Source organism: Echeneis naucrates, chromosome 11 (assembly GCF_900963305.1).
Source record: "Echeneis naucrates chromosome 11, fEcheNa1.1, whole genome shotgun sequence".
Lineage (NCBI taxonomy): Eukaryota > Metazoa > Chordata > Actinopteri > Carangiformes > Echeneidae > Echeneis > Echeneis naucrates.
Genome location: NC_042521.1, coordinates 3,356,011 through 3,371,993, shown reverse-complemented (window position 1 = coordinate 3,371,993; position 15,983 = coordinate 3,356,011). Strand labels below are relative to the sequence as shown.

Genomic DNA, 15,983 nt, shown 5'->3' with positions numbered 1-15,983 from the left:
ACTATTTTTTGTTTTCGTGCATTGACTGGAGACCTAATGGAAATAGTTCTCCAATGACACATTGGCGGGTTTCTTGTATCCTTAGTTTTGCTGTACAGATAGTGTGACAGCATGTGTGTGGGCTTGAAAGTGGATACAGTACGTTTGTTTTGGTCCCTGTGTGTTTGTGTCGGTTGTTATGTATGATTGTTACATATTTACCTGCCTTTGCCAACTCGCCAGAACTGAGAGAACTGAATGTTAATTTAAAAACAAACCACTTTTTGACTTGATCATATTGAACAGATTTCCATCTACAGCGTTTCTAGTTTTGATAGTGATGATAATAGTAATTATCATTTTAATTGGTCAATTATTTTATTGATAAAATACTAAAATAAGATTGATGTTCGCTGAATACAGAACTTCTCAAGTTTCACAGTGTATATTTTAACACGTCTAGTAAAAGACCATGTGGGGGGGGAATTAAAAAAGAGAGATGAGGATGAAGGGAAAAATACAAAAGATGAAAGGAAATAATTTCACAAAAGCCCTGTGTGACTTATACTGTGGAGGCTCAAAAGTAAACCCAGAATAAACAAGGGATTTGCTCACATATTGAAAATGTTTTTACAGCTGTACTTTGGACCAATATCTCTGTCAGGCCTTTTGTGCAACAACTTTTAGGACTCAGTGTTATCTGTTATCAAGCTGACCAAAGACGTCTGTGTCCTGCGATACTCACTCATGTAGTTTTGGTGATAGATTTCATCTTTGGTGGCCAAGCTGTGTGTCTGTTTCACAGTTTTTGCCAAGTCCTTACGTCATCCCGACTTCACGTACTTTCAGCTTGTGGTTTACAATCTCACTTACAGTGAGAGATCTTCCTTTTCTAAGTGATGAGTGAAAACATTTAATACTGAGTTCCCAGGAGCGGCTAATTTTTCTCTGATCACCACCTAACTAAAGGACAGACTGCTGTTTTTATCTGCTTTATGTGAGAAAGAACCATGTCTCTGTGAGCGATGAACTTTTCCTACCCTGTGGCACCTGAAGGCAGCAGCTGTGACGTGAAGTGAAATTTCTATTTTATTATAATTTTCTTATAACAAGTGGTTTAAACCTATGGTTGAATTTAACACAGCCTTTATTGGTGTTTTTTCTACTGTGACGTGTCTGCAGTGAAAACGCTTCACTGACTATTGGCAGCAGAAATTGATGCCAATTTATTTTCTCATGTCTAAAATGTCTTGAAAAGGAAAAAAATCAAAACAAAATTAGCTTGAATTTGGAGGTCACCTAAGAGGTCACTCTTTTCTCAAAGAGCAAAAGTTAACATGGTAACAGCGTTTGTGTTGTTTTCTATGTTAGGTGGCTTTTATGGGTCCAAATGCTTCGGACTGTTCTTGTTGGGTTTTATTTATTACATTTATGAAACAGTCCAAGAGCAGATAAGGTGTTCATTGTGTTGACTTAAAGTTTTGGCACAACTTACACTTTAATGGAATGCAACACACAATATGGCTGGAAAAAATAAATAAAAACTGAGCTTGCCATTATAGTCTGGGCCTGATATTTATTCAAGGGCTTTGTGCTGGATTTCATTATGGTGTTCAGGTTTTAAGGGCCCAGCACATTATTTGCACTCAAATGACAATAATCTGCTCCAATGTTCAGTTTGTTCATTTTGACTTTGATGCCTGTAAAAGATCAGAAGATTACAGTACACTTCCTCTTCACATCCTGTTGGTCATCTTCCCTCTGACTCTATACGTGTTTCTGAGTTGGTTCGATTGCACCAACAGATTGAGGCTGTGGCTGCTGGTCTGATCTCTGCGGACTCCTCCCAGTTTCATGTGAGGAGGAGGGAACCTGAGCAGTTTTATAAAGAGTCAGTTCACCTGCACTCTTCACAGGCAGGGTCTCTCCCACTCTCTTGCTCTTTGTGAACACCTGATTTAATTGAACAGATAAACATCGACAGACAGCAGGTGAGTTTTATTTCATAAATCATTCTAACTGAAAAATGAAGTCTAATTCAAGTATTTCTGTATTTAATCAAATATGGTTACGTTTGTATATATTGCCTTACTATGATCCATTATAATTACATTTTCTTCAGATCTACGACACTTTGCACTGGTTGGGGTTTCCAGACGTCCCTCAGTAACACTGTTACTCTGGGAAACCTTCAGGATGGAGTCTGTGTTCAGACCGGCTGCTCTTCTGCTCGCTCTGTGCTGCTGCTGCTGCTGCAGTAAGTGCATTAAAAACTAATTATTTACTTTTGTAAATGTGCAAAAATGTTCCACAATTTCCTGAACTAATAGTCAGCTGGTCCAAAGTCACTTACATTGTTTAATTCATATATTTCAGGTGCTCAGCGGATTAATTATGTATCTCCACACCGAGGGAGCACCGATGGCGCAACAAGACTCACCATCTCAGGAAGTGGTGAGTGATAATGTGAATAGTAATTTATGATTTCAAACATATGATGGCAAATTAAACAATACTCTATAATGGTGAAGTCCTTCTTTTTACTTCTTCTCATTATTATTACTATTACACTGCTAGCTGGGGTCCATTGGGGAATAAAAAATGGTTAAAAAAGAAATCAAGATATAATGTTGTTCCATTGCAGGTTTTTAAAACTGTGGCAAGATAAAATCTTTTACAGACTTAATTTTGTCTTCAAGAATAACTTTGAATATTACTTTAGGATTTCAAACAGGTGATGAAGCATAAAACACTGAATATCTGTGAAAAAAGTCATTACTATTATGAAATCAAACCAAAATAGCAGACACAACTAAAGTCAACTAATTCAAGTCAAAATCTGTTGAACTTCAACTGAATCTTCCCCATTTTTCACAAGAGAGCATTTTTTCCTTCATTAAGCCTCTGAATTCAGAAAATATTCAACATTCATTGTTTTCAGGGGATTATTTTGGACTATGGTTTTTTGCTTTTTTTAGGTTTTGCTCAGGAGCAGCAGTTCCAGCTGAATCCCAAAGACGACCTGTTTGGAAACCGTGTGACTCTGGTGTCGGACACCCTGTCGGTGCCCTGTGACGTGGAGAGAGACTCCACACATGGAAACCAGATCCTGTGTTACACCAGGTAGGCCTGAAATATAAACAGTTATTAAAAACGGTGTACAGTTTGTGGACACGAATGACTGAAATGAATCATTTTGTCTGTCAGGCCGATGCCAGTGAATAGATATCAGGTTCACGTCAGTGTGGATGGCGTTCCCGTCCCTGACGGTGATCTGTGCTCCGGCCGTGTCCACCCCTGCAGCTTCTATGTAAGTTTACACGTCATGCTGCTCTTTCAATGAAAAATGCCTTGCTGGTTTCTAAATGATGTGCTCTCCTCAGACTGTTTGGTATCGCACCCCTACTATCCAATCCGTGAGTCCAGTCAGCGGCCCCCCAGGTACTGTCTGATCTTTGGAAAGTTTGTATGGGGAGACTACTGAGTCCACTGTGAAGGTTCAATGAAAACCACTTTTAAAAACTCTACAGGCACGCTGGTGACCCTGAGGGGGAGGATCTTCACAGACGTGTACGGAAGCAACACAGCCCAGAGCTCAAATGGCCTCAATGTCAGATTCCTGAGGTATAAATACAAAACATGAGTCACATAATGTTCAATTTACTGTAAAGCATGTTGTGATACAAACACACTTAGGTATAGCTGTTTATGTCTGACTTTTTCATGGTGATTGGCTTCCAATGTTCTTTAAAAGAAGGCAGACTGAAACACTTACTACACTCTGCTTTAACATTATTATTATTATTGTAGGATTACATTCTCTACCCATTAAGATTTATTTACCCATTTTGAGAGATAGATTTAAAGTTAGAAGTTAAAAAAAAAAACAACGGTTTATTTACTTATATAACAAAGAATTTTTTAATTCCAATTTTAAATGGCAGGTTTTATTTTTGCCATCAATCAATGTGACCTTGTTTATTTCAGATCCTACATGGGAGGGATGCCCTGTGAGCTTCTTAAACCAGAGTCAGATGAACTGTACGTTTTTGCATTTCGAAATGAATTCACAGTGACAACACAGAAAAACACTTTGTTCAACACATTAAATATATTTTTGGTATTTTTCAATTGCCTCTCCAGATACAAACTCCAGTTGGACTCTGAAAACTCCTGGTGGGGGTACATGAGCTGCAAAATGACGGGCACATATGTTGGTAAATTGGCTTGGTTAAATTTTAAGAAATTTAAATAAAGAGAGAGAGAAACTGTCCCAATTGCTCTTTAATAACTATGTTTTGTGTCCAACAGGGCATCACAACCTGACTTATATTCTCGACAGTGAATTTGGAAGGTAAAACATGACTCTAACCGCTTCAGTTTTTATATTCTGTCGAAGGTTCCATTACATCCAGAAAATTACAATAACTGTGGATTTGAAACTTTTGAATGACGAATGGGAAAATGCAGCCAGAAATATCTTGGCAGTCTTTGCTTCACTCAACAATAAAATAATTTTTTTTTCTATGTGATTTACAGGAGTTCGGCAGACAAGAATCTGTACAGAGTCTCAGCTTCGGGAAAGCTCTCCATGTTTCAAACCTTTGCTGGTACTTTATAGATTAATTCACAATGAGTAGCTGCTGCGGAGAATTTGTTCTCGTTATAGTGAATTATTTGTTGTGTTTCTTGTGCAGAGGTCACAGGAGTCTCTCCATCCAGCGGTAGCGTCATGGGGGGGACCCTGCTGACTGTCCATGGCCGTTTCTTCGACCAAACCGATCAACCGGCACGCGTCTTAGTTGCAGGTAAACAGAGTGGAAAAAAGAAAAAATGACTCACGGAGCCAGTTTGCTACACAGTACAAAGTGTTCAGCACAAACAGATGAATCTCCACAAAACAAAATTTCAAACGCCATCAGGGCCCGAAGTCATGCGACGGTGATAATCCTTCTCAACACAACAGAAGACGCACATTCTTCACAACAAAAGAAAACTGTTGAGTTGTCACTGGAAGGGAAAAACTTCTAAAGCTTAGGAACGCAGCAGACTGTGACTAACCATCCAGTGAACTGTCTCTCTAAAGATTTCATGCGTCATTTCACCTGCTGCTGATTGACAACTGTGTCTGTCAGAAGTTAAACTTGATACCCAGTATTGATACAGATCAGATACAGAATACAGAGTGTCCATTTTCACATTACAAAACACAGAGTCCACCAAAAAATTAAGATTGGCTCAAATTTGTCTCATCAAAGTTTTCAGATTCCTCATTTCATTAATTAGTTAAGATTAATAAAGTCTACTTTGCCTTTATTTTCTATTTTAAAGCTAGAAAACTTAAAAATATCCAAGTTTAAAAAAAGTCATCTGCTTCTTACTTTGTGTTGTATTCCAGTACATTCTTTTTCTAAATGTGCTTTCCACCACTTAAATTCCCTGTAAACATTCAGTGTTGTGTCAGCTGACAGATTTGTTCTGATAATGATAATGACAGATGACAGATTTAACTTTTTAGTTTACTGATCTCTCATTAATCTCTCTGTGACTAATATTTCTCCTCAGGCCTTCCCTGTGAGATCCAGAGTGTGTCTGATGACAGAATTACCTGCAGGACTGCGAAACAACAGATGAACAACAACACGGGAGTCTACCCAGGTGAGAAGATGCCACGTCATCGTCACTCATCTGAATCCGTCCTGCTGCTTTACTTTCTGTTGTACTATTATCTGAACCTGTCGATCACAGGAAGAATTTTAAATATCCTTCTTGCCAACCAGCCTGTTGTTTGATAGATGTCAATCTTGTGCCATCACTTGTCACGGTCTATCAAGTCTGAGGACGCTCTGATGTGCTTTGTTCTGGAACCTGATAAACTGTTATCTGACCGTGTCAAAAGAACACGTCTTTAATCACGCGTTATACGAAAATGTTCTCACAGGAGCTTACGTCAGGGTCCAAAATCATCTCAGCTGCTTCGGCAGAAAAATGTACAGAAGTAGATCATTTTAGAGCCAAAAAAAAAAAAAAAACTATCGATGCACTGTAATCTTCATCACTTGTGTTCATTTGTACTGTGCTTGGCATTTTGTTTTACCCCCATTTCAATATTCTCCAGGTGGCCGAGGCTTGAAGATGGAGGTCTGGGACCAGACCAGGCCCCGTTACCTGACAGACATCTGGGACTACAGTGATAACACAACAGGATACTCATCGCAGTGGATCGACGGCATGATGCACAGGTTTCCTTCAGAGTACGTCTATTTCACCTCACGATCCAGAGGCTACTTCGTCCCTCCAGCTACGGCCAACTACACAATCTACCTGAACTGTGACGACCGATGTGAGCTCTATCTGAGCAACAGCAGCCACCCAGAGGACAAAGTATGACAAGAGAGTTCAGTTCAAAACAATTAACGCAGAACTCAGAAGGACTCATGTTGGTTTAACAATCAAAGATGAGTTGTTTTTGATAAAGTGACAGATTTCAGCTTTTTTTTTTTTTTTTTCTTTTTACCATTTCAGGTTAAAATTGCATACCAGCCTTATTATGTTCCAGACTTCACCAGACTGGAGTCACAAAAGTCTGAAGTGATGGCTCTGGAGGAAGGCAAACAGTAAGCATGGCAGTGTGGCGCTGCTTTTTATTGGCTCATATTGCAACATATTTTAAGTTAATGTGAAGACAACAATACAAACAATACATAATCTCTCTCTATAGCTATTACATGGAAATACTACAACAAGACTATGGCGGTCCAGGGACGGTCAACGTTGGTTTGTTCCAAGAGAAGAGCAGTTTTACTCAAGATCAGGCAGACGATGCTGTGAATGAGGTTCAGAATATTGTGGCCAAATATGACGTGTTCGATGAAGAACAGGTAGGCGGTGATTTACCTGATTCTTTATTTTTAAAATTGAAGGAAAACAAAACTGACTTTAATGCATAAACAATAGACAGTTAAATAAACTTGTTCATTTAAAACAATGAGGTTATATTACAGTCACAGTTTAACAGCAACATGATCAGCTGACTTGGTGCATTCCAACAAATACACTGCTCCCATCCAAGAAATAGTTTCATCCATACTGAAGCTTGTTAAGGTTCATTATTTAATGGATTAAATACACAAACTAGCTCAGCAGCTTGTTAGCTTAGACAGAGCTAAGATAAGTTTGTTTGGTGTCTAATTCATTTTAAACTTGAAAAACAAGCCAATTGAATTTTCTCGTTCACACAGGTAGTTACTTTTGACTCGTGGCCCAGCAGCGTCGACGGAGTCAAAGAGGTCCAAAGGGTGAGCGTCAGCAGCAGCTGTGCCAGCTGCTACTTCAGCCTGGCCTATGGAGACGCAAAGACTGGTAATATTACATTTATATTTGAAATAGCTCTCTATAAAAAAGGGCACAGAGGAAAAAGAATTCAGACAGCTATTTAGTCTAAATCATGCAATCTAGTAAATTGCATTTAAGAACACGGATCAAAGCTGGATCTTTTTACTTGCTTGTATTCTGTTCAGCCTCAGCTATGAACTAGGCTCAGCTGATTCCACTCATTCATTACTACGACGGATTTGTCGGTGTAGACCTTGAAGGCCCAGGTGCTGCAGATTAACAGATGAATAACTCCTACGCAGGAAGAACTAGAGGCCTGAGTGTCTTTGTGTGAGCGAAAATCAATGGCAGATAGAAAATGAGGTGGACAGAGATACATAAAAGGAGCCAGGTGAAGGACTTTAAAGCTGTTTCTTTTTTCTAGTTAAAGTGGGAAACATTTGTGTCTACCACAGATGGAAGACTACTGAGAAATACAGATATGAAGTGGTGGTAAAGCACCTTCTCTTATCAGAATAAAGACAGCGGCACTCCAAAATGTCCACCAGGGAGGGGCAGTATTCGTGACGCTTTGATTTGCTTTTCTCATTTTACAATAAACATGTTTGATTGTATCGGCCTCACTCTCTCTGTCTCCGTCTATTGCTTTATTTCACGACAGATGTTAAAAGGTGTAGGAGTATTACAGCATGCTAAATTGGAAAACCTCTCATTTAATGTGTTCTTCAGCACCGATCCCAGTCGGCGCCACAGCAGAGATGCTTGAAGCCGCCTTGAACCACCTTTGGTCCATCAAACCCGACACAGTTCAGGTCACCAAACAGGATGACAGCCGCGGCTCTCACTACATAGTCACATTCAACTCCGACAGAGGTAAGAAACCAGAAAAAAGTGAAGGATGAATGTCAACGTTGAATTCAGGGATACTCAAACAGACTTTAACACACCTGCAGTTTCATCTTCAGGTTTTCTAAAGTTTCAAATGTGGTTGTACAGATAGATTGGAAAGAGTAACTGATTATCTGTGTATTTCTGACTGCAGGTGACTTCAGACCTCTTCGCTACGAGGTTCTTGGGGCCGACACCAACATCACAGTTGTGGAGCTCACAAAGGGAAAAAGCAGCATGGAGACCTTCACTCTGCTCTGGGGGGGAGTCCCAACCAGGCCCATCGCCTACAACTCATCAGAGACAGAGGTCTGTTCTGGCTTTGTGCTCGCACATGTGTAATTTCATGATTGGAAAGTTATTGAGTAAAGTCTTTTAAGTTGAAATTCAAACCTTTCAAAAATTGAATGAAAACTCAGAGAGGCTGCAGAGACAGCACTAACGCCGTCCTGTGTGACTGTGAACAGGTACAACGGGCTCTGGAGGACATGATGAAAGCCGAATGTCCCGGCGAGATCCTGACTTCTGAAGGCACCTCAGTGAAATACTTCAAGGACTTTGAAGACGATAACTCTCAGGTCAGTGGAAGCTAAAGTGAAAAATTAAAAACCCATTGCGTGTTAGTGTGCATGTTTAATTTAGGATCCTGATGTTTTTCTCCCCCAGTTTAATTCTGCCATTGAAGGCACTCCTGTGAAACACACAGCTTTCTGCGGCCTGTGGTCACTGAAGAACGCCGAGCGTCTGTTCAAGGAGAGCTACACCTCAGAGTCCAGGGAAGCCTACGGGCCGATTTCACTGGACCAACACTCCATGGTGAAACGCACCATTTCTTTCCTTAGTGTTTTCGATTTTCTACATCTTGTTCAATTGATATAAGAAATAATCAACATTCATTAAATTTCTAAAATGTTACCGTAACTGCTTCCCTTCCAGCTTTGCTTCGCATACAAGGGAGCGCTGAGAGATGAAGTTGGGATGAAGTTCACCTACTTGGACATCCAAGGCCAAACCAAGACAGAGACGGCAAAGATCCCCGCCATCTTCACAAAGGGCCACGAGTCAGTACAAGTGTAAAAACACATCCCCCTTTTCCTTCGATATGGAAATAGTTCCACATGTGAGGGTAATTGTTTCTCCTCAGATGGAGCTACAAATGCATGGACCTGCAGAGTTTGCTGCAGACAGAGTACGTTGGAAGCAGATACCAGCTGCAGGAGTTTCAGCTTTACAAAGACGACTCCGGTGACGATTTCTACGTGGATGCCGTCCACATCGGAAAGAGGCCGACCACGAGTGACGAGAACGGTACGTGCAGATTAATGGCAGTTGTGACAACAGGAAAACAGACCTTTTTCTTTGACAACACAATATCTGGGAGCAAGAGGACTCATTTCTACGTGTTGAATGTTTTGTGTGTGTAAAAGTGGGACTGGGAATTTTTCTCTCATTTTTCTCTCAGCTGTTCCCCATAAGAGGAGGCCCCCACCGTTTGAGAGCTCTGGAAGCTCCTTTGAGGTGATCTCTGTGAGCAAAAACACATCTGAGACCTCGCAGATCAGCTACAAGATTAAAGCAACACCAGTGGACTGCGCCTTTGGGTTCCCAATGCTTGAAATCGACTTCCTGCAGGTAGGTGACCCGTTGACTTTATGTTTTATGTCACAAATTCAAATTAAAGATCAGGGACTGCATGCTCCTGCTGTGGAGCAGGAAAACACGGATGTACTGCTTGTGTAGTTTTGACTCATCTTGTTATTCAGAGCCAGGAAACCCAATGTGGGCAAAGAGGTGACGCTGAAGTGAAGCAAACAAGTTCAAACAAGAAATCATCTGTCAGTTAATCAGACGCTCCCCAAAGCAGCACAATTCATCCTCCTGTCTCGTTATCTGAATCTGATAAAAGTTAGAATAAATGTGTGGAGGAAAACAAGTGTTTACAGCTGTTCAGATCCTAACCGCTTGGGAGATATTTATATTATGAGAGGGAGGTGGTTCCCATTCATTTCAGTACAGTGAGATTCTGTAGGAGCATCAAGGTGGAGTCCCTAATCTGCTGGATTCATGCAGTCTTAGGAAATACATTCCACACAAAGAACAGAGGCCAGTAAAACAAACCACAGCGGCACAAAACTCTGAGTCAGAATTTGGCTACGTCCAAGAATCCCATTAAGAGAGGTAAACAAGCAGCAAGATTAATCCTGATAAAGCTTCTTGACGGCAGCAATGTTTCCACACGGGAATCTGGATGTGACATTCAAAGGTCGAGTGAGGTCTCAGCGGGTCGGAAATGTTCAGCCCTCAGATGTGATATAACCTGCAGCATAGAGAAGCGCCGCAGCGATCCTGAATGGGCGTCCTGTCCCAACATGGTGTCGTTATCATTTGCCTAAAAGATTACAGGAAACTTTGAGCAGACCGTCAGCTGTTAGTTAGACTGACAGGTGGATTAGCTGTTGTGACATTTTTGTTTTGTTTTTTGTTTTTTTTCAACCACATCTGATAGTTAAGTGTGCATTAATCCATCATTAAATCATTCTGATGTAATTTAAAATTGAACGTATTTGTCGTTACTTCCCCAAGAAAAAGGAACTAACATGTTCGATACTCGTTTATCAATTTATTTTTAGAGAGACAAGGATGGATTAGTACCTAACACCACAGCTTTTATAGCCTAAGTAGGCCTTTACACAAACGCACAAAACTTAACAACAAATGGCATTAAAAGAAGGATGGAAACAAACACAGGCTCAGGCTGAATCAGTGAAGAACTCTGGATAACGATGACATCCAGGACATGGTGATGATGATAAACTTGACATGTCTCATTTAGGATTGTGTCAACAAGGTTTTGTATCAGAAAATGACAAAAACTGTCCCCTCTCAATCTTCTGTACTATGAAAGATGTCCAACAGCAGCACGGACGTGGCTGAGTTCAAGGAAGGAGCCGCCACCGTCACCGTCACTCGCCCTCACAGAGCCACGCCTCCCCTGAACGGCAGCTTTGACGTGGAGGTTTACGGAGGCCGAGCAGAAGGTGGCACTTCTCTGACCTTTCAGCTGTTTGTATTTTAATGATGCTGAGAGGCCAATATGAGTCATGAGGAAAAGATGCAAAACACACTGTCTGTCTTATGATTTCACACAATCTGATGCAGGCGTCTAACGCCTTTGGTGTTTGTTTTCAGGTCTGTCCGTGGACATCAGTGATGAGGACCTGAAATACGCTCTGGAGGGAATCTCTGGGATGGGACAGGTCAAGGTTGATTCCCGAGGAAGCTGCAGACGCCCCCAGTGGAGAGTTGAGTGGCTCACAAACCCTGGAGACCAACCTCTGATCCAGGTCAGACTCCACTTCGATCAATATTTAACACGTTTATTTCAGCGGCAATTCAACATGAATATTCATCAACCACATGTCCTTAACTGTGGAAGCCTGTTTGTGTTTATTCCTTTTTTTTTTAATTCTAGTAATACAAAACAAGTTAACAAGCTTGACTTGACCTTTTTATAAAACCAAATGTGGTTTATTTTTTCTTAATAATCTTGGCAGTGAGTATGATTATCAACTGTTTGGTGCCGTTTTTTTGTCCTGTATCTGGTTTTATTTGAGCAAGCAGCTGTATTTATAATAACAGTTTTTTCTAAGCAGTCCGTCTGCAGCAGCTCCGTTCAGGAGTGTCATTTATTCCCATTACAGGTCAACAGCTCTTCAGTCGTTGGTGCAAATGTAAAAGTTTCAGCCCGTGAGAGCAAAAAGGGGGGGCTGTTGATACGAAGCCTGACAGGAGACTTCTTCCGTGTCTGGGAAACCAAACCACAGGTACAAATGAGATTCAGAAAGCCAGGGGCGCACCTGGTTTCGGGTTTCGGGCGTCACCTGTTGCAGTTTGGACTCCACGGTTCACTGTAAATCCTGTAGAACACGTCCTGTTTTTTTCCGTATGCGCTATGCTTTTGTGTTTGTAAATTGCTTGCCTCCAGGGAAGAATTCAAACTAACTGCTGTGTATTGACATGAGTCCTCCATTATTCTATTGTTGTGACTCCGGCAGCAGTAACTTCACACGCTCTGCTGATGCCCTTTTACAGGTGGAGGTTTACATCAACGGCATCCCTTCGAAGTGTTCAGGTGACTGTGGATTCCAATGGTCCGAGGACAAGACTCCTGTGGTGACAGGAATCAGTCCGTCTCAAGGTGACATTTTGAATAATCCTCTGAAAATAACGCCACAATTGAAATATGACTTCTTAGATTTATTTTATTTTGCCATAATATTTCCAACAGTTGTTTTCTTCAACAGTTTCCTGAAGTTTCCTTAATTCTCTCCTCTTACACTTATGTGAATCTCAACAGTCATTCAGTCATTCAAACTTTAGATAATTCATCTGTCTCCTGTACAAACTGAATGTGATTATGTTAATGTTACACTGTCTTTAGGATCTAATGGCCTGGGGACTCTGCTGACTGTCACTGGGACCGGTTTCAGCAATGAAAACGCCTCCATCATGGTGGGACCGGCCTGGTGTCGGGTCGAGCAGGTCACAGGTCAGTGGGGAGAGAATCCTGCAGCTCCTTGTTCAAATGAGACAGTTTTTATTCAGTCAGTGAGCTTTTTTGTTTGTGTGTGTGTGTGTGTGTGTGTGTGTGTGTGTGAATTGTACCTCAGAAACCACTCAGGTGTGCCGGCTGGGCAGCGCCAGCGCCGGTACCTACCCCGTGTCCGTCAGCTTCCCCTCTCTGGGTTATTCACGCTACGCAGGCGGCAGTGTCCCCTACTTCACCTACCAGCTCATCGTTTCTTCTTTCTCGCCGCTGTCTGGAAGTCTGGCAGGTGGGTCATCACTCAGAAACCAAAAACCCAAATCTGTGCTATGATTCAGTCAGAAGCAGAATCATACTGTTTTGACTGGTAACACAGTTTTAGTAAAAAGTGATTCATTCTTTGACATCATTCATAATAACATCGTCAGAAAGTTTCATTAATGTCATTTAATATTTGGCCTCAGGAGGCACACTGCTGACAGTGAAGGGCTTCGGCTTCAGCTGGAACGCCACGGTGACTGTCGGCAGTGACGAGTGCGTGCTGGTCGACGCCACCGACACTGAGCTGAAATGCAGGACACCAGCAGTAAGCGTCAGGACATTTTAATATTTATATCCCACCTTTAACAAAACAAAATGTTTTTATATTAAAAAAACAGAGCGACAAATCAAACAATTATATTACTGAGTCGTTGCTAAAACATACAGGAAAAAAACTCAATCAAAACTTAATGACCAAGTCTGATATATCTGAGATATGTAGTCATAATATATGTCTAGAGACCCAGCAGAGTGTTTGATGTGTCAAAAACTACGAACTTTTCCTTCGTAAGAGGAAGATTTTCATGTTAGACAAGCAAAAGGTTTTCCTTCATTTTCCAGCTCCGTCATCACTGATTGGACTTGTTTTATTTATTTAATGATTAAAGATTATTATTTTTAATTAATTATTTTTCTATTATTTTTTATTTTTCAGGGAGCTGCAGGATCTCAGGCTGTGACGGTGATGGTGGGGAACATGAGTCAGGCTGCCGGCGGCTCCTTCACCTACGATAATAACCTCACACCGCAGATCTCAGCCATGAGTCCCAACACCACCACAGTCATCGGTGAGATCTGTTTTTTTTTTTTTTTAATGCAGTCCTCCATCAAAAGACCTCTCAGTGAGGCAGGACCATTGTAAAAAGCTATTGGGATGAGTGCTTTCATTCATTAAATGGAAACTGTTTAATCGTGAGGTTCAGTTTTTTGTCTTTAAGGTCAACAGAAATTCTATCTGTCCTAAACACAGCAGACATGATACAAGTTGTGCTTGTGTTTTGTTTATGAAAAGAACCAGATTCAATTTCTCTCAGACAAATCACAGCTAAATAATATGAATATGCTTTTCTATTTTTGTAAACAATCTCCAACCAGGTAAGGAATTAGTTATTAGCTGTTCTTATTCACGTTTTAATCCAACAGTATAACAGAACTAACAGAGTAACTGAGCTGTGTTTGTCAGTCGGATTAGATGTTTGTAGACAATTTGTTTTGTGGTGTTTGTGTTGCATTCAGCCTTTACTTGAACCTCATTACTCTTGTTTGTGCCCCATGTAAAATGTGGACTTGCAGGTTTTCTTTCTTCTGCTAGACCTTGACAGTCTAGACAGGATAGATTTGACATGCCAGCCAGTGACAACAATACAAAAGAAACCACAACGTGAATGAATACCTGGTACTTTTTGGAAATAAAGAGAAGGACCATCTTTTGTCAATTTATTTGTAATTTTTGAAGGACACAACTGTGTGTTTTTGTTTTGTCTCTTTAAGGAAGGCGAGTTCTCACCATCCAGGGCTCAAACCTGGGAGCCCCAGATAACAACAGCGGGGTGTTGGTGGGCAGAGAGGCGTGTGTCACTGTGCAGTGGACGGACACCAACATCACCTGTCTCCTTCCTGTGCTGCCGCCTGGCCTGTACAAGGTCCACGTCCAGGTTGGAAATAATGGATACACCCAGAGGAGGTACAGCTGCTGAGGAAGACGTTTCCACATTTAGAGATTTGCAGCACATACTCTTCTTCTTCTTCTTCTTCTTCTTCTATTCCTCTCCACATTTTCTTCCACAGTCCAATCCAACTCATTTAAACTGTTGCCCTGAAAAGAAGACCTACTTTAAATCAGGAACGTTTGTGAATTAAAGTCACCCATAAAATAATTAAATCACTGACTGTATGGCTCTAGCCCGTTAAATTATTCATCAGTGGAAATGAGAAATTCTGTGTTTGGTTTGATAGTGGAGGTGTGAGCGGCACCGTTGAATACATCCTGGAGTTCTACAGCATCTCTCCCCTGTTTGGCTCTTTACTGGGAGGAACCAGACTCACTGTTTCTGGCTCCGGTTTCAGCAGCAACACCTCTGACAACAAAGTCTCTGTTGGTAAGCAGCATGAGGACCAGACTGATTTGATTTAGACTCATTACCACAGACCTAAGCTATGCTAGCAGTGTATCGTGGGAATATTTTATTAACAGCGTTTGATATGGAAATCATGTCCGAGGTGAAAACCAGTCTGGGCTGTTTGCTGGCTGTTATCTGCAGTGATGTAAGTGCATGCAAATATACTTCAGTGCATCCAGTTTTCTGTATGATCTCATGGGGTGACAGGAGAAGCTGTGTGCGACGTGGAGGCCGCCTGGGAGAACGAGCTGCAGTGCGTCATGCAGTCGGAAGAGAAGACTCACATGGTGACCAACCAGGGATCCCACCACAGTACGTTTACGTTCCGGCCTTTTGTGCAGCCGTCTAGCCACAGAATCAGGATCAACTTACTGCTGCAAGCAAAGAAACTATCTTTGTGATTGAAAAAAGAAAGATTTGAAAAGCAGCTTGTGGTCTCTTATATTGAGAGGATTTAACATTTTAATGACGTTACCTAACCTGAGCCAATGCAGTCTCTCCTGTCTGCGAGGGGGGGGGGCTGTTGCTTGGATGGATTTCAGTCTAAATTTAAGTTTGTCTGTATATTGCAGCCTACGGTCAGGGGTACGCATGGAGTCCTGCCTCGCTCACTGTGTTTGTTGGGGACACGGTGATGTGGCACTGGGAGGCACCGGCCTTCCAAAGGGTCGGGTACCGGGTCTTCAGTGTGTCCAGCCCAAGTGGGACCACCTACGAAGGGGGACCGTTGTTCAGCGGAGAGACCAAAACTGACAGAGGTAGAAGTCAAATTTAACCCTTACCCTAACCCTTTG

The 15,983-nt window shown here is 41.5% G+C and overlaps 1 protein-coding gene across 2 annotated transcripts in view; it reads left to right on the top strand.

The window, feature by feature from the left end:
- Positions 1 to 1,875: 1,875 nt before the first annotated feature.
- pkhd1l1.1 (PKHD1 like 1, tandem duplicate 1) overlaps positions 1,876 to 15,983 on the top strand; it is a 31,822-nt gene continuing 17,714 nt past the window's right edge. The window contains exons 1-36 of one of the 2 annotated variants that reach the window (XM_029513457.1): positions 1,876 to 1,970; positions 2,102 to 2,236; positions 2,356 to 2,433; positions 2,958 to 3,102; positions 3,187 to 3,289; positions 3,363 to 3,420; positions 3,510 to 3,603; positions 3,967 to 4,020; positions 4,123 to 4,196; positions 4,291 to 4,333; positions 4,519 to 4,589; positions 4,677 to 4,787; positions 5,545 to 5,637; positions 6,098 to 6,363; positions 6,505 to 6,596; positions 6,701 to 6,860; positions 7,221 to 7,341; positions 8,044 to 8,187; positions 8,357 to 8,511; positions 8,670 to 8,780; positions 8,869 to 9,018; positions 9,139 to 9,263; positions 9,347 to 9,510; positions 9,665 to 9,834; positions 11,108 to 11,240; positions 11,392 to 11,546; positions 11,904 to 12,026; positions 12,295 to 12,400; positions 12,644 to 12,751; positions 12,873 to 13,037; positions 13,213 to 13,334; positions 13,725 to 13,857; positions 14,561 to 14,753; positions 15,026 to 15,168; positions 15,397 to 15,501; positions 15,762 to 15,947. In XM_029513457.1, the coding sequence (XP_029369317.1) occupies positions 2,176 to 2,236; positions 2,356 to 2,433; positions 2,958 to 3,102; positions 3,187 to 3,289; positions 3,363 to 3,420; positions 3,510 to 3,603; positions 3,967 to 4,020; positions 4,123 to 4,196; positions 4,291 to 4,333; positions 4,519 to 4,589; positions 4,677 to 4,787; positions 5,545 to 5,637; positions 6,098 to 6,363; positions 6,505 to 6,596; positions 6,701 to 6,860; positions 7,221 to 7,341; positions 8,044 to 8,187; positions 8,357 to 8,511; positions 8,670 to 8,780; positions 8,869 to 9,018; positions 9,139 to 9,263; positions 9,347 to 9,510; positions 9,665 to 9,834; positions 11,108 to 11,240; positions 11,392 to 11,546; positions 11,904 to 12,026; positions 12,295 to 12,400; positions 12,644 to 12,751; positions 12,873 to 13,037; positions 13,213 to 13,334; positions 13,725 to 13,857; positions 14,561 to 14,753; positions 15,026 to 15,168; positions 15,397 to 15,501; positions 15,762 to 15,947 (4,315 nt within the window). In that variant the 5' untranslated portion in view covers positions 1,876 to 1,970; positions 2,102 to 2,175. Of the gene's footprint in view, positions 1,971 to 2,101; positions 2,237 to 2,355; positions 2,434 to 2,957; positions 3,103 to 3,186; positions 3,290 to 3,362; positions 3,421 to 3,509; positions 3,604 to 3,966; positions 4,021 to 4,122; positions 4,197 to 4,290; positions 4,334 to 4,518; positions 4,590 to 4,676; positions 4,788 to 5,544; positions 5,638 to 6,097; positions 6,364 to 6,504; positions 6,597 to 6,700; positions 6,861 to 7,220; positions 7,342 to 8,043; positions 8,188 to 8,356; positions 8,512 to 8,669; positions 8,781 to 8,868; positions 9,019 to 9,138; positions 9,264 to 9,346; positions 9,511 to 9,664; positions 9,835 to 11,107; positions 11,241 to 11,391; positions 11,547 to 11,903; positions 12,027 to 12,294; positions 12,401 to 12,643; positions 12,752 to 12,872; positions 13,038 to 13,212; positions 13,335 to 13,724; positions 13,858 to 14,560; positions 14,754 to 15,025; positions 15,169 to 15,396; positions 15,502 to 15,761; positions 15,948 to 15,983 lie in introns of those variants that run through there. The other variant, XM_029513458.1, reaches the window with a different exon arrangement.